This window comes from Leuciscus leuciscus (genome assembly GCF_965113295.1).
Source record: "Leuciscus leuciscus genome assembly, chromosome: 14".
NCBI lineage: Eukaryota > Metazoa > Chordata > Actinopteri > Cypriniformes > Leuciscidae > Leuciscus > Leuciscus leuciscus.
The window spans coordinates 8,718,258-8,740,453 of record NC_138738.1 but is presented as its reverse complement, the minus strand read 5'-3'; the positions used below and the strand labels follow the sequence as shown (position 1 = coordinate 8,740,453).

Genomic DNA, 22,196 nt, shown 5'->3' with positions numbered 1-22,196 from the left:
TTCACGGAGCACTACACATCAGATAAACGATAATTATGACATGTTTGAAAGAGTTCAAAAGGAGGTACTTGGCGGCAAACCAAATGATCTTCTGGAGCTCTGGAGCAAATCTACCTGATAAATTATTTGAGGAAATTGACCTTACTTAAAATAAATACTTAGGGAAGCATTTTATACCACTCCATGGGGGGCCATTGATCAATGTTGTTTGATTTCAGTGACACGATCAATGGTAAGAACATGTCAAACAAGCTAATTCATGCTAACTTTTTGCATCAGCACAGCTGTTTTACTCTAAAGATTAGCTTAAGAATTAAAATAGATCAGAGAAGCAAAGAAAACTTACAAAGTGTGAAAATAAATGAAAATATGTAAAAACATGAACTAATTAGTCAAATTAATTAGATGATATTCCAAATAATTTCTAACAAAAAGCCCCCAAATGAAGATTATTCAAACACAATACATAACTGTGATAACTCAAAGTAAGTAATAGTAAATCAGATAAAAACACACATATACAGCCCTTAAATATATCAGTTTCACAACATATCCTGATATAGTATATGCATAAAGCACCAGATAAAGCACCAGAGAAGAATTATCATTCAAATGATAAAAGTAACATATTTTGGCGGTTCTGTAGGTCTGGAAAGAGTTCAGTTCAGTAATCATTGCACGCTGGATTAGCGTTCAGTCAGCAGGAGACCATCCTTACTCGGTCTGGTGAACTGGGTTCGTCCTGCCCCTGCCCCTGACCTAGCACATGTCGTACAGCGGTCTTTATGCCTCAGCCTAGCACCAGCTCTGAGACACTCTGAATGCTGCTGCATACATCATCCTGACATGCTGGAGGGCATTGATCAGGGCCCAGGTGAGCTCATTGTGTAGGTTGTCAGCATTGCTTGAAGGTTAGAGGGGGGTTATTTCCTATAGAGGAATGCACCTGTGCTTCACTGTTCTATGCCCTTCACTGTTTTGTGGTTTTTGTAGGTTGTGCATTTCTCCTCAGTCAGTCTGTACAGTTATGATCATGGGGAAGTGTTACATCTATCGTCGGACAAGGTTTGGACATATTTTTCAGCCTTTTGGCAATGTTCAACAAATATCAAAATAGGTTCTTTTTTTTAAAACAGAGGAACTGTAATTTCACCACATAAATAAATGAATAAATTATAACATGAATAGATGAAAGAAAGAAAGAAAGAAAGAAAGAAAGAAAGAAAGAAAGAAAGAAAGAAAGAAAGAAAGAAAGAAAGAAAGAAAGAAAGAAAAAATCTAATCAAGGCATGTTTTCCCACACTAATAGATGGCAAATGCCACTTCTGTGAACATTTTAAAAATAATGAATTGAGTCATTCAAACGGACACTTGATGAACTGATTCAAGAAAATGAATCAAGCTTACTAACTCTTATACCATATGCTACTGAATTTTTTTATTTTTATATAACTCCTATTGTGTTCGTCTGAAAGAAGAATGTCATACACCTAGGATGGCTTCAGGGTGAGTAAATCATGGGCCAATTTTCATTTTGGGGTGAACTATCCCTTTAAGGTGATGATACACTGGGCAACTTTTTTGAGCAATATTGCCGGGCAATGTTGCAGAGCGATGTTGCTTGGACGCTTTCCCATTGAGAATGGGCAACAAATTTCTAGATGGATACTTTAGATCGGTCTTGGGCGCTGTGTCTCACCTGGTATATAAACCATATATAGTTTATTCAATTACCAAGCAGCAGAACAAACAGAACAAGAGGGTGTAGAAAATGATAATGACAGATCAAACAACCTCAACCGAATCCTCCAAAGTGGAAAAGCGAGAGAGCAGTTTCTGACTGAACTGTGAATGAAATCGAGGAGCGGAGGAAAAAGAAAGAATGGATGTGATCCCCTAGGCAGTGCCCAAAACAATGTCAGGTTTGTTTCGGCCTGGTTGCGTGAAGACTAAGCTTGGTGGAACTGGCAGCTTGCCCTCCCGTTCGCTCTCTTCCCTCTCTCCCGCCACTCTATTCCAACCCTGTTGCTTTCAGGAGGAAGCATTCCTATGAAGTTCATCAGCCCTCTTTCTGTTTGTGCAGCCATAATGGCAGCTTCATCCTCCGAGCACTTAAAAAGGACATGCTGGGTACTGGGAAGGCCCCGTCAGTTCAGCATCGGCACAGTGGCGCTTTGAGTGTTCTCTCTGTCTGGCAATCTGCTCACGCTATCAAACAACCCTCTCTTCCTGCCAAAACCTGCCTCTGTCCCTCCTTCAACCAGTAAAGGGGGCATTTAAAGGGTCTTGTTCACATTACCGCCCAAGTTCAGATGAATGCCCTCTTTGCAGAACAGCTTAGCCTCAATAATAGATGTTATATTTGTTCACTACTTGTTAATACAAACATTACTGTTATTGGAGCCTACTTAGTATTTAACTCATACCTATTTATGCTATGATTGATTGAATGATTACTTTGATGATTGATAATTAAGCAACCACCTTCCAGCCACCCAAAACACCCTAGCAACCACTTAGTAATGCCCTAGCAACCACTCAAAACACCATGGCAACCCCATAGCAACATTCTAAAACTACTCTGAACACTTAAGCAATGCAACAGTTCTTATGTAGCTTTTCATCAGGAATTTAAAGCCAATTATTTATAATAACATTTTTTTTTATGAAATAATACAGGCTAATGGCTTCAACAAAAGCACATGCCACTGATTAACAATATTGTAGCTCACAATAATTTTTTTAAGTTTTCGTTAAAAATGCATTTCCTTATGGAAAAAAATGCATTGGATTGTTTACGTCCGGAACACTACAGAATGAATATTTCCTCAGTTAGTCAATTATCATTCTAAGCATGTTAAACAGGAAACGTGAAAATGGTTTTGGCTTTACGAAAGCACACTTATGTGATAAATTGCCCTGATTGGAAGCAGATCAAAACGTCTTTCAGACACCAAGCTATAATTTTACAAAGAAGAACATGGGAAAGTCCATCATGCATTTCAGGCAATCCCGAGCCATATAATGGGTAGGAGTCACAGATAATGAAATTAATGGTACATTCAAACAGCGAACACATGAACAAATCCATTTTAATTGAATTTTAATTAGGAGTGTGTATGGCACCTGTACGTTTAATGATGTTTCCTTTAATTGATGGCATATTGTATGATCTCACCTCACACGGAAAGCACTTGATAGATGAAGGGCAAAATTTCCTGGAAACCTGAAAGACTAATTATTCCTTTACCAATATGGGCACTCTTCCATTTGACAGATACGTCAGCGGCACGTACATCAGCATATTTGAAGCAAACATGTCAACCCTTCCCGATTCCAAAGTCTCCCCACCCATTCGCCCATTTCCACATCATACATCAAGGCGAGCCCGTTCCACCCTCAGCATTGTGGGAGAGGGGTGGGGCTTTTGTGTTTAGAGTCTGTGACAATGTCCAGCCCTGTGCTATTTGCTCTGTCGGCAAATCACATGGTCCCCAGGGGTTTAGTCCTATATGTGAGGTACAGAGGAACTGTTGCTGTCAATCAGGTGGATTCAAGTCAGAGGTTAAGTCAGAGGTTATCAAAAAATGTTGGTCTATGGTGACCGATTTTTTTGGTTTCAGAAATCAGTTGACAGTAGCCATCATCTTCCATTGTATTTTTTCCATGCTATGGAAGTCAATGGGGCCCATCATCTTTTTGGTTACCCATTGTCTGTTCAGCAGAAGAAAGACATTCATACAGGTTTGCAACAACTTGAGGTTGAGTAAATGATTTTAACTTCTTTTAACTCTTTTTCCGCCAAACACACACATTTCTATTATTTGTGAGAAAACGCTTCCCCGCCAAACAGAATTTTCCAGATTTCCGTGTTTTCACTGTTATACGCTAGGGGGCACTATGACACATCCATTGAAAGAGTACTGAATCTCCTGATGAAAGCACATGCGAAGAAGATGCAGAAACAAGCGATAACTTTCTTTTGATAAATGGCATGTTCAGATATGCATACAACTCAATAATCTGGGGGTCATGAAACTTTTGTGAAAATGATCAAAAACGCTGGCGGTGGCTGGCAACTCTCTTTTTTTTTTTTACGCTGGTGGGGAAAGAGTTAAGTATATAAATACTTTTTGCTACTGCTACTGCTATTGCTATAGAAATTTATTATATATTTATTATAGTGGAAAATGCACAGTCTGAATGTTTATAGCCTATAACACTTTAAACACAAGAGAATACATATTTTGTTTATCCTACAACTAAAATTATGCTGACATTATCATTTTTTATATGTAAAATAAATATGATACAGTGTATAGAAATCTTCAGTGATCTTATATGAATCTCTGGTGAAGCATGTTGAATGTTGAGAAACTCTGTTTTAAAGGTATTGTTAAAAAAATGCAAAAAAGGTCTGCACTCTAAAAATCTTTTATTATAGACAGGAGATAATGTTGACAAACGTTCCGGCTCTTTGCCTTCGTCAGTGTCAGGTATTGTTCAACCACAAATTAAAATTTCTGTGTCGTTCCAAACCTGTATGACTTTATTTCTTCTTTGGAACACAAAATAAGATATTTTAAACAACATTGCTGTGCTGAAAATTGGGTGAAGCATTTTCTTTCAAAAAATGTAGCTAAAATGCTGCTGTTTTTCTCAGATTTGAACATAGTTATCTTAAAGGATGTGTATTGTAGTTTTTGATAAAGCAAGCATCACCTTTTCTGTTGTTCATTAGGGATTTGAGGGGGAAAAAAATGTAAGAGATTTTCTTTTGTATTTACCGTGGTGGACGATAAAATAACAGAAAAACCCATAAACTTACATGTAAACCACTATATCATATAATCTTGTGGGTGGGCTTTTGATCACCCTGTACAACCTAGCAGCACGCTAGCAACCACGTAACAACACACTAAAAACCCCTTTGAGCACCTTAGCAACTGCATAGCAACGCCCTTGCAATCACCCAGAACATCAGCTACTCTTGCACCAGCTAGAACTGCTCACATTGTCCTCAGAAAATGTAAAAACATAGTTGTATAAATGACTAAACTAATGCTTTTTTCAGCATTAGTCTGCAAGATGTTTTTTTTTTTATATGAAATAATACTAAACTAAGCTCCAAATTAACCCCTATTTAACCATAGTGGCAGTGTTACAAAAGGCAAAACATGTACCGGTATCTTGACATCAATAAACAAGTCTCCCCTTGCCTCTGCTTTAAACGTCCTCCATCCAGAATTCCTTCACTTTCATTCATTCTCTCTCACCCTCTCTCTCCTTCTTTGTACACTCCATGTGAAAAGTGCTCAGATCTGGCTTTGTGGGAGTGATTGTCACTCGTTTAATGAGCTTCTTTGCCAGACGAGAGGCTTTGGCAACATATGTCTCCCCAGCGCCTCTCTCGCTCTGCACCGCTCCATGCGCTAGTGGCGGGGCTCTCTCTCTCCCGCGTCTGCTGTGGTAGACGTTTCTCTGGATTTCCTCCGCACTCTCTGTTTTTCACGCCTGTGGGATTAAACTGAGCAGAAGAGGAAGGGTTCGTCTGTCTTTCTGAGGACGAGCGGACAAGAATGAAGCAGATTCCTGTGAGTATTTGGGCTTCTGTTTGATGGGTTTGTCTGAGCTTGATATAAAAGCAACCCGGTTGAGGGAATTACTACTGCTGCTACTGTAGTGGTGTGTGCTGTGACCCTCTCACGTGTGTAACAGAAAGCCTTTGGAGGGACAGTGAAGCAGTGTGTGATATGCAAAATCAGCTTCTTTTCATCCAGTGCTTATATAGGATTTAATATTTAGTGCTACCTTTTCCTTTCTTCTTTTTTTAACTTTTTTTTCTTGCATGTTTCTCGTGAGTAATGTCCATGTCAGAGTCATTTTAATTTTTAATTGGCACTCATATTAATGTTTTGGCTTATTAACTGTGTTCTGTTCTGCTACCGTTTTGGGGGAAATATACTTTAGAATGAGAAAGGTACAGTGCTACAGCATTTTTAATTCCTTTTTCTCAATCACATGAGAATTGATTAAAAACAAATTTCTGACTTGATAACTTTCTTCAAAGGTATTATGTTTGAGGTCGTGGGGAGACCCTATTCTGTATATAAATAATGAGATAAATGTAATGTTTTTTCAAATGCTTCTGCAAGATAAACTGTCATAATTTTGACCCCAAATTTCACCTCCAATAGAAACAATGTGACATTTCTGAAAATTCCATGTCAACATTGTGGTACAACAACGAAGTTAAAGCTTCGATAATATCTCCAAATCAGGTTTCATTTAGGTCTGATAATTTTCATAATTCAAGAAATTGAGGAGAAAATAAGTTCTAAACTCATACTTTTAATAAATAATTAGGATTATTATTTGTACACATTCTTATATTCTAGATAATACCATAGGGGTTCAGCTTTTTTTGTTATCTTTTTTCATAATGTTAGTTATTTAGAATGAGCGATGATGCTGAAATGGTTTATTTGCTCTGTAACTTAATGCATTATCATTGGGATTTTTCTATGGATCTTAATAAGCTCCTCCATGAGGTCATGAAAGTGTATCCAGTAAGCAACGTTTTAGTATTTTGCAGCTTTTTTGTCTGAATAGAAATATCTCTGAATAGAAATTGCTCTGGAAATATCCCTCTAGAACTTTGTGTCGTGTTTTGTTTCGTAAGATATTGATAAAAAGGCCAGTGGTCTGAGCATTGAAATAATGACGAAATCCAGAACATTTTGATGCTTCCGACAGAACTGTCAAATAGCTTATTTTAAACAAGATTATCCAGATGTTAAGGAACAAGTTGTAACGTGTTCTAAATCAGTAGCTCATATGAATCACTTTCTACACACCACAAAAGTCAATGGACACAGGTGTGCCGTTGTTTGGAAGATATACAGAGGGGAATTAGTGCAGTATTTACTCTATGACAAACACAGGATATTTCTTTGCCTTAGGAATAAAATATTCTGCCTACTAGAGGAAAAAAGTAAATTAGCTTTAGATTTGTCAGGGGAAGGAGATAATCTTGGGCACAAGTTCCATTTATTTTGTCTGGCTACAGCCAAGTTTCATCCTGGGAGATTGCCAACATCCGTCAGATCTGAATGAACGTAGCCAGGGCTCTTGCTGTGTCAGTTCCCACAAAATAACACTCCTGTCCCCTGGTGTGCCTGTTTCCAATCCCCTCTACTTCAGGCCACTCAACACGAATAACAGCCTAATATGATCGCTGTCCAGGGCACGCAGAACTCCACTCATCTCAAAGACATCAAAGAAAGAGGGTAATGAAAAAAATATATTATAAAAGCCGAGACACATAAGGGTATTTCTCACTCAGCCAGATCTTTCTCACATGAACGTAAAATGGCACATGTAGGGACATTTTTACGCTCTCTCTCTCTCTCTCTCTCTCTCTCTCTCTCTCTCTCTCTCTCTCTCTCTCTCTCTCTCTCCTCCCTACTTGACAGCACAGCTGTGATTGCAGAGCTTTTGGATGATCTCTTTCATTCTACACAGCCGTCTTTTGTGACCTTAGCCACACGGACAATTTGTTCCTTTCGCACTCTCAGATTGGGCTTTTTGCAGTTGGGCCCAACAACACATCTCTTGAACATTGCGTTCTGTTCATAAACGTGTTTTAAAAATAGCTGAAATTGTGAAATTTTGACCAGCAATGCAAGGCTTCTGCTAAATATTTAGGGCACTTGAACTCTTGAACACTTGGATCCGATGCGTCACAGTACTGTTTGTTTGGTTGGTAATGCAATCTGGCCTAATTTGCGGAAACGAATAACTATCGAGTATAATGCATTTCTCATTACATCTTTTTTGATTGAAAATGCCTTGCAATGCAACATTCTTTGCTTCTTTTTCACCCATTTTACAGCAGGGAGAAGCGAGTGCAAATCTGTATGTTTTGGTTCAGATGTAAAACCAAAGAGGCAAGAACATGAATAAAACAGTGAAGATGTTACCTCCTCCTAAGTCATTACTTATTTATTTACAGCAGTAAACAGTTGCCAGTGGGACTTGAGTAGATGACGTGACATGTAAGTCAAATACTACAGTGTGAACAGAGACTTGTTGGGGCAGAGGGAGGGAAACTGATCCAAGGAGAGTAGTGATGAGAAGGACTTTGATCCATTCAACTCTTTTTAATCTGTTCATTGAAATATTCGTTCATTAATTCTACAGGCTAAATCAATATGCCAGTAGGTTGTGACAAGTGGCTGTCTTTTGTGTGTTATCAGTGAGTCATTGAATCATTTACTTTTTTTATGAATGTTTAAATAAAGTTTCAGTAATGTATTGTGCTGCTTAGGCCATTTTAATTGCGTTTATCATTATCATTTATGTCAGCGTTTGGTGTAAAAATGCTCCTTCAAATCAACTCAGGTGCTGACTTGAATGAACAACTCCCTGCAGATCCTTCATTCAGTTTATTTTTGAACACATTTATTCAGTTCATTAACAAACGAAAATCAAGTGACCCTTATTTGGTGTTCGTTTGGTTGGGCCAACCAATGCAATTATCCTTCACCAACATTTTAACTCTATTTGCTCATGCTATAGTCTTTAAAGGAAGGAAAACAGTCACTCGTTTGAAAAGTGTATCCAGTAGACGTCAAATTATTAGAAAAGTTAAGAAAACAACATTAATTGTACAGATACACATTATATAGGCCATTATTTCTGAAAAGCAGACATGAGTTATACGCCATTTTGTTTTCATCTCTCATCGGTCCCTTGGTTTTTCACCTGGTGTGTATTTTTGCACGACAAGAACATTTATGAGAGGAAGTGAGACCTTTTCCACTAGGGAACCCACTCCATAAAAACCAAGAAAAGCATGTAACAAGTTGATGATCAGGAACTGGTCTGGGCTTGATGGCACTTTTAAAATAAATTGCACTGTTGACCAGGGACACGTTAATCTCTGTCAGAGCAGTTCACGGGGGTCACAAGGTCATTTGCCATCTCTCCAATGGGGACTTAAGGTTAGGAGCTTTTTTCATTGATTATAGTTCTCTCACTCTCTTTTCTCATCTTTTTTCACTCTTCTTCCTCTCTTGCTGCTTCATAATCCATTTGTATGTCTCAGTCAATACGCCTGCACGTCATTCTACGTTTTCCTCATCCACTCTCCCACTCCATCAAAAAACAATCTCTCCACTTCTCCGTGCAGCAAGTTCATGATCCACGCCCACGCCATCCATCGCCACCATCCATCTACATTTTGTCTCCTTCATTCACTCCCACATCCCTCTCTCATACCCGTCAACGACAGAGACGGTTTATGACTTCTGCTTCCCACTATCTTATTCCATAGCTGTCTTCCACCACCACATATTTTCTATTCTTGACCGAATTCTTGCTTTCTCCCTTTAAGCACAGAGTATCCCTACATTCCTTACTTGTCCCCCTGTCCCATCCCATCCTTGCCTCAACGCTTTGTTCAGGCTGCTGTATAATTGATGGGCTGGTAATTGAACCGTTCAGTCTCTGGCATGCATGTTAAAACAGACTGAAGCAGAGTCAAATCTCAGTTAGCCATAGTTATTATTTAATATCGCTTCAACTTCTTAATCTCATTTAGTATTCTGCTTTGCCCGAGCTGAAGTTTTAATTATAAATATGTTGTGTAGCTGATGGCTGTTGAGGGTGTTATTTATGCATTATTTATGGTGATTTTAACAGTTTAACAGCATATTACAGTGTTAGCATTGTGACTTGTAGTAACGATCATAAAGGGCTCGAACAGTCAAGTTCTCAATTTGCTGATGGTTTAAGATTAATGGATATTTGTATTGTAGAATGATAAAGACACCCATCTGGTCCTCATAAAAGAAGAAAAATCACAAATGACATAATGACAATTCACAATTCAAAATCATAATGACATGTGTTGAAAGTTATGTTATTAGTTTGTTGGCTATATGAGACTAGCATATGCTGGATCAACATTAGAAATTAGAATAACATACTGATCATATTCTAACATTTCATCATGTTGAGCTATATAACATTGGTTTGTTTTATGTACGTTTGCTCACCTGTCTGATAAAGTGCATGCAAGAGCGGCATCTCTGTCAAGTCGAAGTTTGCCGCAGAGCTCTCGGCATCTCGAAAACGCCACACCGATATTGATCCTCGTTTTATTTCTCCTTTTGTCCCAAAGTCTGCTTGCCATGAACAGCGTGCCGCTAAACAATACACAGTTGTCCACATCTGTTCGCCATGGTTACTATGGCAGTACAAGCGGAAACCATAGGCGGAAACCAGGGATAATGCGGATATTACATCATTGACAGGTGACAAGGGACGTGCACTATTTAAAATTGTGAATTTCTCTGAATTTACAAATTCTTGGAAACATTTAGGATAATGTAAGTACACAAGTGGTTTTGGGGTATTTTGATACAAAATCTTCTTACATTCTTACATATTGTACCATTAATGAGATTAAATGGAAATGATTTGTTTTTGTTTGCTGCTTTATTTTTATCCCAAGAAAAAGACACCATCTCATGTCTCATATTTCATGTCACATATACTGTATCTGAGAGATCTCAACAATCTTTCAAGATTGATTTTCAAATGAAAAGCCATATTTATTTTATTGCTCTAAACTCTATATGTAAACAATTGTTTCATTCGTGTCAATGCATTAGGAGAAACATCTAAATATAATTATTAATTTAAATCTTGCTAAATAAAAGTATTCATTTCCTTTTCTTTTTTACTTACCCCAAACATTTGAATGGTAAATCACGGTTTCCTAAAAAATATTAAGCAACAAAAACTATTAATAATAAATGTTTCTTGAGCAGCAGATTAGCATATTAGAATGATTTATGACGGATCATATAACACTAAAGTAATGGCTTCTGAAAATTGCAGGAATAGTGTTTCATTTAATATGCTTTTGCTACTGAAAGTATGCCTTAATGTAACAACTTTAACCTTTTTTGTGTTTGTTCATACTGTAATCAAGCTAAACAAGAGATTAAAGTAAATGGATGAAACACTCTAATTAGAGCACAAAATGAGAAAAAAATTCTAATTGCTCTTTAGTGCTAGTAATCTCACCAATTTCTTAACTATGCAAAGGAGATTACATCAGAATCTGGGATTTATCCAAAGGTTTGAGAAGGATACACAGCCATCAAGACTCTTCTGTCAGAATATATTAATCCAGTTTGATAAGACAGGGTTGGAGCTAATCCCATTAGTGGCTTGAACAGTGTGCACACTAAGTTTTTATACTGAAAGACACTTAAATGCTGAGTGTGTGCTAAATAGCAGATATCTGTCTACTTATTGACAATGCTTTGGTATTGAGCCCATCTGAAGTAGAATTACTGTAAACAGGCAGGCAGCTTTGCTAGCATTCACTCTTTCCTTGCCATTTATTAAGAGTGACAACATACACTCTTAAAGGGATGGCTCAACTTAATTTACAACACCTTCATGTCGTTTCAAACCTGTTTTCATTTTGGAACTGTTTTTTCTCAGAATTGCGTGATATTTGTGACTTGTAAAGTCAGGAAACCAGTTTCCATATGGAACACAAAAGATGTGTTTTAAAAATGTCTCACAATGAAAGTCAATCATCAAAAGTCAACTTTCTTCAAAATATCTTCTTTTGTGTTTCACAGAAGTCATGCAGGTTTGGAACATCTCTTAAAGAGAAAGCGTTGTTTAAGAACATCCTTTTTTTAACAATACAATATTTTCGATAATATATTGCTATCACTTTTCATTTGAATTAGATGCTGGAAATGGGCAAAACCATTAAATGTATGATATTTGGTGCTAAATATCCAATATAGTAAATGATAAAAAAAAAAAAAAATTATAAATACAAATTCTATTTAAAAAAAAAACACTGATATATAAGTAAACAACCAGTATTGCACAGATAAATTGTGTATCCCTACATGTGGGCATTAGAAGTATTTCTGTTATTCATTAAATACGCCCAGTAATAATCAGACAAATGGCGATGCATTGGCGGTGACTGATCCTGTTGTGTGAGGAATAGACATGATTGTTTTTCCTCGCAGCCAAGTACTCACACCATGCCTCCCTTCTACTGCCAGTTTGCTTCCTATTTTTCCACTGTCCTGATTTACACTTATCCGCCATGCTAAATGAGTCTTCACGGTGGGCGAGGCGAGTGTGAGAGGGGCAGGACGCCATCAGTCAGTTGGGGAGAAAAGCTTGCTCTTGATTTTTCTCTGCTCCGTCTCTACCTTCTCCTCCTACTCTGGCTCTTGCTCTAGACCGCTTTGCCCAGGCAGTGCCAGGTCAGAGTTCACGCGGACCTTCCCACGCTGGGCAGCTTTTACCCCTTGCCAGTATCATTAGACTGAGATGTGGGGATTAAGAACAGGCTGTAGTTGTTAAGAAAGTCCCACTTCTGTTTACAGGCTATTTCTTGGGTGGGCTGTATGGGGATGAACTTTGTTAGCGTGAATGTTGCAGATTAAACTGTTTAGAGGAACAGCCTTTGCTTGCTACGTTGTCTTCCTGACACTTACTTACAAATCCACTTACGAGTGAACAGAGTTGGTTGATCTGACCCATGCTGATCTATTTGATATATCTGTTATTGCCCCTAAAGTGCGGAATAGCCTTCTACTGTGTGTTAGAGCTGCTCAAACACTTTCTGATTTTAAATGCACACTATGCAATATTTGTACCTTAATATAACAACTTTGAAATCATTTCGATGGTAAACGAACTCGTAGTAGGGCGAATAATCCCGATAGCAAAGCTGGTTTTGCTGGCAAAACCAGCAATGTAAGTTTGAGAAGTGGCGCCCCGCCAAATCTCGCGAGAATCACGACTTGCTTTACAGCACGATGTCACATACATCAACAACATATGAAGCAGCCTCTATGGAAGACACTAGCACGCATTTCAGACGTGAATCATGGCAGAGTCGACAAAGAAAACAACATATGACTCTAGGGGTCGCTGTTTGAGAAAAAACGGAAACTGCATAGTGTGCCTTTAAATCTAAACAAAAAATCATCATTGTATCAATGTAAAGCACTTTGGTCAAACTAACTGTGCTCTAGAAATAAATTTGACATTGACATTGTAACTGCCAGATATCAATTATTTTATAAATAAAATCCTCTTTCACAGGCCTTTAGGCCATCTGGCTTGAATATTCCTATTAAGACTCTTTTTTTTTTCTCAGTAGTGTGAGAGTTGCATTGTTTTAAAAATACAAACTTTTTTCCAGTGAGTTGCAGTGTTGCATCTTTAATATATAGTGTTGGAAAGTCTGATTCATGTTGCAAGTCCATCCATGTTGCAAAGGATCATATTCATGAATTGTTTAAATGACTCACTCTCTCAAATATGTTGCTTTGGAAAGTATGGATGTATTCTAGTGAATCTGTTCATACTAAAGAAGTCTCTCTCACACATACAATATGTTGCAGTGATTTGATTCATTCTCAATGACTCTATCTTTCTTACATATGTTGCTATGGGAAGACTACTAAAAACAAACTAAAAATGACTTCTCACAGGTTGCATTTGAAAGTCTGAATCATTCTAGTGAATTGGTTCATTATAAAGGACTCTCTCATATTGTGTAATGTAAAGTCACAAGATTAATTCTAGTGAATTGCTTTAATCAAATGGATCATGTAAATGAACGGATTAACAAAAGTCCAAGTCCAAGTGCAAAATTTCAGATCTGGTTTTATAGCAGAATATTAAATGAAAGTTAAATTCTGCTGTTCATTAATATGTTTTCACAATAGTTATGTAAATTAGGGCATTTACTAGGTTTTTACTTTTAGGATAAATATATTTAAGTTAGATGTTGTCATTCTAATAAAAAAAAAAATTTCATTCATTCAAAAACGGTCACTGCTTATGTGCCAGAAAAACTGATCTGATTAAGTTATAATTTATATCATGAACTCATGATATTGATTACAAATAGTGTTGTCATGTTGGGCTGGTCAGGTTGCTATGATATGAGAGAATACTTGCTGCAAATACTGCACCTTTAAGTTGGGCTGATGGAACTAGTGCAGAAGAAAAAATCCAGGACATGTTCTATTGGATCAGGAAGGTAAACATATGCCACCAGTAACGTGCCAAACTGTCCAATTAGCTTAACGCTTTACCTTTTGATTTTAATCTGCCAACTAAAGCTAGCCGCCATCTGTGGGAGCAGTCTCAGGGCAAACAGTAGAGCCTCAGGCATTGTCTTTTGGGTCCATGAAACACATCCAAATCCGACAGACCGTAGCCACAAGCCTGTCATTATGACAGTCAAGGGGTGTAGTAACCCATCCTCTATAGTGACATCACAGAGGTCATCTCAGGGGTCGCCATAACCAGCACTGAATCACAAAAGCTTCCTGGCAGAGTTAATACTATTATGAAGAAATGCAGGCATGTGGAGCAGAGTTCAAGCCTATCAGAAAGCAAGAGCCCACACTGAGGAATGAAGGGAATCGACTCATTCACACAGTGGTCAATTATTCAATTGCTTCTCCGCTTACTGGTGTTTGACCTCTGTGTTTCCTATCGGATTTGTTAAGCAGAGGAGAAGATTAAGGGGAGGATGGGCTTCAGGGGTCTGGCTGAAAAAGGAAGTGATTGAAGCAGCTGGTGGGGTTAAAATGTGAAGTGTGGTTATCACTCATGACTGGCCCCAAAAGCTGATATATAGAGAACATACAGCCCTGCACCGACCAAATCCCTCTTTTGACTTCAATTAGAGGCCTGAATAAATGACCTTATATGGTTACAAAGAGTCATCATTTGATGGTTTTCTGTGAAAATGTTGCTCCTGAAGGGGTGGAAATGACTGATAAAGTTATATTTTGTGAGCTTCGTGCCTCCCTTTTTATTTTCTCTCTCTGTATCTGCCCTCCTTCCTGATACTCTTTTGTTCTCAGAGTTAAGCACTGATCCATTTTAGTGTGTGTTTAACTAATTAAAGTCAAAAAGGAAGTGACCTAATAAGCTCAGGGTCTGGCCTACATGAAAACAGCTACATTTACATTTACATTTATTCATTTAGCTGACGCTTTTATCCGAAGCGACTGAGCAACAGTGAGACACTGTTGTAGAATTTGTATAGATGTACAGCCAATGAGATTTTATCCATAGTGACTTGGGGGCTCAAAATAACAGGCATAGTAATGTATACTGTATCACAATCTTTCTTTTTTGTCTTTTTTTTTTTTTTTTGGTAGAATAAAATAAATTGTGATTAATCTCATAATATATTTTTTTACTGTATTCATTCATTCACTTTTTTGTTTGCATTTTTTTTGTACATAATCTGCAACAGGTATGGATATTATTTGTCATTAGTTTGCCCTGCACTGTTTTCTAAATAATTCATTTATTATGCAATGCAAAGTGGATTCACAGTGTCTCAGCTACAACTACAGTGTTTGAGCGCGGGTCACAGTTGACCATATTCACGGGCAGCCAATGAAGACCACATGCTGGCATTATGCAAATGTGTTACATTGTTACATAGGTATTTAACAGGAAGTGAGAATGGAATCACTGACGACTCATTTCGGCAGTTCAGGATCGATTATTTCTTTTAGGAGACAATAACTTTATTTGTGGTGCACTTTGAACTTTAAAACATTGCAGACCTTTTACATTCACAAATAGCTATATTAGACGCTACATGAAAGGTAGTATTCAAAAAAGCACAATAGGGGTACTTTAATAAATAATATGGCAGACAAATTTGGCTACTTTCAACATCCATTAAGCCATTTAACATTTATTTATTTTTTAAATCCATTTTCGAGAATCCCACAGATTTTTCTACCAAACTCAGTGTTGATTCTGTCTGACCTTACTTTTAGGCACCATGAACAACTGCAACTGATCTCTGTAATACTCTTCATTGTATTGCTGGTTTTACAGTACATAGCTGATTCCCAGTACGTCATGCAAGGTGACCTCCATTAGAGTTACCCCGATCAACTGCAGCATTTTATTGCGCCGCTGTTATGGGTCTGAGGGGAAAATGGGTGTGAACTCCATTTGTCTCTGGCCAGATGTCTTGTTGGCGCCAGATTCCAAAAGGTTAAATCAACTACTGATCCCTTACCACACATGACATCACAAGAGAGTGCGATTTAATGGCAGAATACATGACATTTAACTCAAAGTTCATCCACTTAGTTATAACAAAGCGGTGTATTTCTAGATGCATATTAGGCACATCTGTAAGCTTTGTGATTTACCAGTTTTGTGGTTCTGCTCTCTCTACTGCATCCAGATAATCAAAATCTGTCACTGATACAGTGCCATGAATTCATAATTCAGAATAATTTCAGGAACAGCTGCTGTGCATTACCATAACTGCAGGGGGGCTCCGTTTATTTTATTTCTTTAAGGTTTCATTTTTCGAATTCTGAGTTACGAAGGGGAAGAGGAAGAAAAATATGTGCCTGTGACACATACACCGCCAAACAATTTACAGAAATACAATTCATGTCTCCAGGGACTCAGTGATAGAGAGCTTTAATATGGAGATTCCTCTCACTGATGCATTTCAAGTAAATACAAGTTGGGATAGACATTGACGCAAGTTACTCAGCAGGAGACATGCAGAATATGCAAGTCTTTGTGTCTGTGCAGGTGACAGGGTTGTTTTTATATGTGATGTTGTGGGTCGACCGTAAGCATATGGTTGTTCAGGAGTCTGTGTATAGTTTATACACTTGTGGGTGTGTGTGTGTGTGTGTGTGTTCTTGTTTGAAGCTGACGTCTGGGTGCCAGTAAGAACTGTGTTGTGTTTTGTGCAGGAATCGAGACCCCAGCCTGTGTTGGAGTGAGATGCACTGACTCCTGGAAAACTGCAGCATTCCCTGTCGTCCTCTGCTCACCTCCGAGGCTGTGGCCAGTCATGTGGTTATTACGGAAAATCCTCCTCCTTTTGGGCGCTTGCCTTAATATGAGCTGCTGGTCTCAAACTAATGCCCTGGATATTCCACTTGATGGTAAGCTGAATAAATGACTTTTTCTGGTAATATTTCTTATCCCAATTTATATATTTTATCATATGTTTGGTGCTTTTTTCAGTTTAGTCGTTTGCCATGTGCATAATTTAGCCAGTTTTTCATGCTCTCTGGAAGAACAATCAGTTATGGAAGAATGTTTTCAACACAGATTAAAATTGCCACTTAATTTCTTCATTTCAACTTTTTCATAATTGCAACTTCATATCTCTATTGCAGCTTCATATCCCACAATTGAGTATTTCAAATATGATATTTCATATACAGCAGTTATGACTTCATATTCATATAATTTGTGGTTTTCTATATCACATTTTCGACTTTATTTCTCACAATTGCGACTTCACATCTCACAAATGCAACCTCATATCTCACAAATGCAACTTCATATCACAATTAAGACTTTCTAAATAAAAATTGCTATTTCATATTAAGCAATTATGACTTCATATTCATATAATTTGTGACTTTTTATATTTATTTTATTTTATTTCTCACAATTGCAACTTCACATTTCACAACTGTGACTTCATATTGTGAATTTATTTCTCATTATTGCAACTTAAATTTAATAATTGCATATTACACAACTGTGATATCACTGTAGCAGCTTCATATTTTACAAATTCTACTTTATATCTCAGAACTGACTTCATATCACACGTGTCTGTGTAACTCAATTACTGTTTATTATAGAGCAATTACGACTTATTATTCACATATTCATATCATTTGTGACTTTCTATATCACATTTTGACTATATTTCAGTTGCAACTTCACATTTCACAAACGTGACTTGATATCACAATTACAACTTCATATTCCAGTTGCGACTTCATATCCCATAATTGAGACTTTATATCAGAATTCCTTGTTTATATCTCATAATTGTGACGTTATATATCACATTTACAATTTGATCACAATAATGCAACTTCACATCTCAAAAGATGCAAATTCATACAGTATATCACCACAATTGCAACTTCATATTCATATTCATGTCTCAAAATTACAAATGTACAGTATATCTCAGTTGTCTTCATATCCCACAATTACACTTTATATCTCATAAGTGTAACATATCCTACAATTATGAATGTATCTCAATTGTGACTTTATATCCCATAATTGCAACTTTATTTTTTTATAATTGCAACTTTATTTATTATTTTAATTAATTATTTTAAAAGTATTTATTTATTTATTTTACTCTGGGAGGACACTGCTCTTACAACAAATCTTTTTTGAAACTGGGTGTTTGTATGCGGGTTCACACAAGTTGAGAGCAGGTATAATTTATTGCTGAGGCTGTTTCCATGGAAACCAGATAAAAGTGTATTTTGTTGATGTTAAATTATTCACAATATATCTTTAGGGCCTGAAAGATATCTTAGGGGAACACAACACTGTTCTTAAGTTTTTTTCTTTTCTACTTTTATTTAGTCATTCATGGACCTGGATTTAATTGTTTGTTGCCAATTCATTAATTTGTTTGAAGTTCAACAGAAGTCATATCTATGGTTCTAACAAATCCCTGCACATTTGTTTCTCTGTGTTCTCCCTGCTGCGGTGGATTTGTTAGTTTTAGCACGCATGAACAGTAAGTTTGCAATGCCAAGCCATCCATAAAAACTAGATAAGTTTCATCCGCAGAGGCCACTATCATCCATCATACATCAGATTTATTTAGAAAATCCTGCAGAAAGGCAGAGATGTGCTCTTTTGTTGGTGACATTTACAACAGTATCAGATATCATGGTACCTCATATTTACCATATCAATGCTCCATGATGGTACTTCATTGTATTTAACAAAAACACGGTACTACCTACCATGGCACATGGTCAATATTTTTTTCTGAAAGCCATGGTGCCATTGTTATTTTTTTAGAATTGACTTAGGTTCATTTTCATAGACAGAAACTAATGGTGTAGAAATAGTAACGAGAATGTTTACTCTAATCGAACCTTTTAGACGATTTTTAAAGTATTTTTCTGTGCATATTGGAAAAACTCCCAACAATCGAGCCAGCAAACCACTTTACATTTGTCATATTGAAACCCATACCGCCATTCCATCATGATTCTAGTCGTGCATGTCCAATTTTACACTCAAACTGCATTAGCCATTAGTTTCTTCCTGTTCTAAACCACAAACAAACTCTCATTGACATTATTTGACCAGATCATTTGCCATTGCCTGATAACAACTCACGCTTTGCCACACAATCAATGATTCAATATCTAATTATGTTCTCCAACAAACATTTTGTTTACCTTTAGTTTTGAATGCATTGATCAAAACAGCCGACCTGATTGTGGAAAATCATTACGATTGAACCAAAGCCATTTCACATCACCATTTGCTGCACGCAGGTTGCATGCTGCCATTTTTCCTCCACAGTTTACTGAGCATTTTTACTTTCTGGCTGTTTCTTTATCTAGTGGAGCAGCTTCCCACAATTACAGAGCAGTCTCCTGCTTCTATGATCGCCTTCCCTTTCGAAGAGAGCTTCCCCGTGAAGTGTGAGGCTACAGGAAACCCTGGACCAGAGTAAGCCGTATACACACACACACTCACACACATACACTAGCGTTCAAAAGTTTTGGCTCAGTGAGATTATTTAAATGTTTTTGAAAGAAGTCTCGGTAACGCTTTAGAATAATGGTATGTCATTTGTAGATAACTATGCAGGAAGTAATGCAGGACAAATGAGTAGGACTACATTAAAGGGATGGTTCTGAGTAATTTCAACTTAGGGTCCTTTGCACCATGACCTCGAGCCAGATGGCTTGCCTGATGGCTTATGCTACCTCTAGTCCGGACGTCGAGGTCACTTCCGTGATTTGGGAAAAGCCCGTAAAAGTCCTTGCAGAAAGCCCGTAAAAAATACTGTAAAATAACAATTTTCTAATTTTATATATTTTAAAATGTAATTTATCATGTGATGGCAAAGCTGAATTTTCAGCATCATTACTCCAGTTTTCAGTGTCACATGATCCTTCAGAAATCATTTGAATATGCTGAATTGGTGCACAAGAAACATTTACTAGTATTATCACAGTTAAAAATGGTTGTGCTGTCTAATATTTTTGTGCAAACTGTGATACTTTTTTTTCAAGGATTTTTTGACAAATATATTCAAAATATTCAATATCCAAAAGAATATAATTTATTTTAAAATATAAATATTCTGTACAATTAAAATGTCTTTACTGTAATTTACCTTTTAATCAATTGAATGTGCCATTGCTTGGGATTTTTTTTTAAATATTTTAAAAAGTGAACAGTGAACAGTAGTGCCTTACCTTAGGGAGACCAGAGAAAGTTTGGATGTTCGTTTTTAGGTAGCCTACAGTTTTTTTTTGTTTTTTTTTCAGTATATGTCTGATTATAAATATTTAATTAATTGATTACAGAAGTTAATAATTGTTCCAAACTGATCAAATTGGATCAGATTAAATCATGAGATCTTATGGTATTTTATAAAACGGTTAGTTCCAATCCTTGATTCTGATTGGTCAATAGCTGTGTTTTATTCTAGATAAAACACGGCGATGACCGCTTGAGAGATCGAGTAAGCGAGAGTACCTGCATTTACAGTAGACATAGCATTTTCATTCAGGTCAGTCCTATATTTATAATAAAAAAATCTGTTTGAATGTCCGCCTCGATATCTTTTTTTTTTTTTCACGGGTTTTCCCGTGCCCTAGTTATTTATCAGGTCTTGCTTTTCCGTGTTCACAAGTTTGAGTCCTTTCAATGTAAAAGTCTTCACTAACTGACTCACTCATAAAAACAGTATTTACCGTCATCTAATGGTGAAATAATGTATGTAACTTCTGTTGCTGTTTACGGGCAGGGACTATTTTTTCCAGCGGAAGGAAGGCTTTTAGTGATTTTACTTCATAAATACTTCATGCATAGATACATATTTTTCAGCTTTAATATTTGTATTGTGTGGTAACCGTTTTATAAAAGCAATAAGGTACTTCGCCTACTTAACAACGCCTTTCAGCCGTGACTTATTCCCGATACAGCACAGCCTCTCGTACCATATTGCTTACATATGGAATCTTAATAACCAAATCTTCAGCTTGAAGTCATGTTGTCATTTGTCTTCCTCCACTAATCGCTTGCTTGTGCTAGTTTTGCATTGAAAACTAGACCAAAGATGGAGGGAATGACCTTCAGGAACGACCGCAAGAGCATCATCATGTGCTCACGTGCTGGTTGATCAACATCACCAGCTATTTTTGTGGCATGAACAGTGCAGCTGTGCTAGATCAGCACCAAACCAGAATTGACATTCAGCAGGGTAGCTAGATCATGGGTAGAACAGCTCACAATATACGCAAAAGCAACATCAGAAACACCCCACAGGCATTTCAAAGCACGTTTCAAAGCCTCGTCTGAGTAATTGATGTCATTTCAAATTTGAAAAACTGAATGTGGAAATCGTCTTTGCGTCCTTGTGTTGTTTTCATATTTCAAAGGATGCACACTGAGCGGTGTAATTTCATTTAATCACTGATCTTCTCTGTTTTTTCAGATTCAGGTGGACAAAGAATGGTCAAGACTTTGATCCGTATCAGGACCCCAGATTAATAACATTAGATGATTCCGGAACATTCACCATTCCCAATAATGGGAATCTCACAGAATTCCAGGGCAATTATCGCTGCTTTGCGACCAACAAGTTAGGAACGGCCATGTCAGAAGAGATTGAATTCATTGTTCCCAGTGAGTAATGCACAACTTTGTGCTTTATGCTCTGTAACGACTCTTTCGGAATGATTTAGAGATCGGTGTCCAATGAAACAACCGCTCTGGTCCATAGTGGGATATCCATTTTACTTGCCCGCTACAAACCTTGGAGCTTTTCTTTCCCTTTCATCACAGTGCATTATGGACCATGAGGAGAGGGCTGATGAAAAATGAGTTTTCTCCTTTCTCTCCATCATTTTTTTGATGTAACATTTCTCATTGTGTTCTGAAATAAACCACATAAATCTCCAAAGATGTAACCAGGGCAAAGAGTCATCAGTTACCAAAAAAGACCGGTTTTCAATGACTCATTCATCTGGCACATTCAGTTTCAGCAGCATAATGATGTGTTATTGGCTGGATTTTGGACTAAATTTGGGAAA

General features: G+C 37.2%; 1 protein-coding gene across 7 annotated transcripts in view; it reads left to right on the top strand.

Moving 5' to 3' along the window:
- chl1b (cell adhesion molecule L1-like b) overlaps positions 1 to 22,196 on the top strand; it is a 92,046-nt gene that overhangs the window by 38,302 nt on the left and 31,548 nt on the right. For 3 of the 7 annotated variants that reach the window (XM_082190159.1, XM_082190156.1, XM_082190162.1), the window contains exons 1-5: positions 5,306 to 5,594; positions 16,830 to 17,024; positions 18,629 to 18,646; positions 19,491 to 19,599; positions 21,599 to 21,789. In XM_082190159.1, the coding sequence (XP_082046285.1) occupies positions 16,931 to 17,024; positions 18,629 to 18,646; positions 19,491 to 19,599; positions 21,599 to 21,789 (412 nt within the window). In that variant the 5' untranslated portion in view covers positions 5,306 to 5,594; positions 16,830 to 16,930. Of the gene's footprint in view, positions 1 to 5,303; positions 5,595 to 16,829; positions 17,025 to 18,628; positions 18,647 to 19,490; positions 19,600 to 21,598; positions 21,790 to 22,196 lie in introns of those variants that run through there. The other 4 variants (XM_082190160.1, XM_082190161.1, XM_082190157.1 and 1 more) reach the window with 4 other exon arrangements.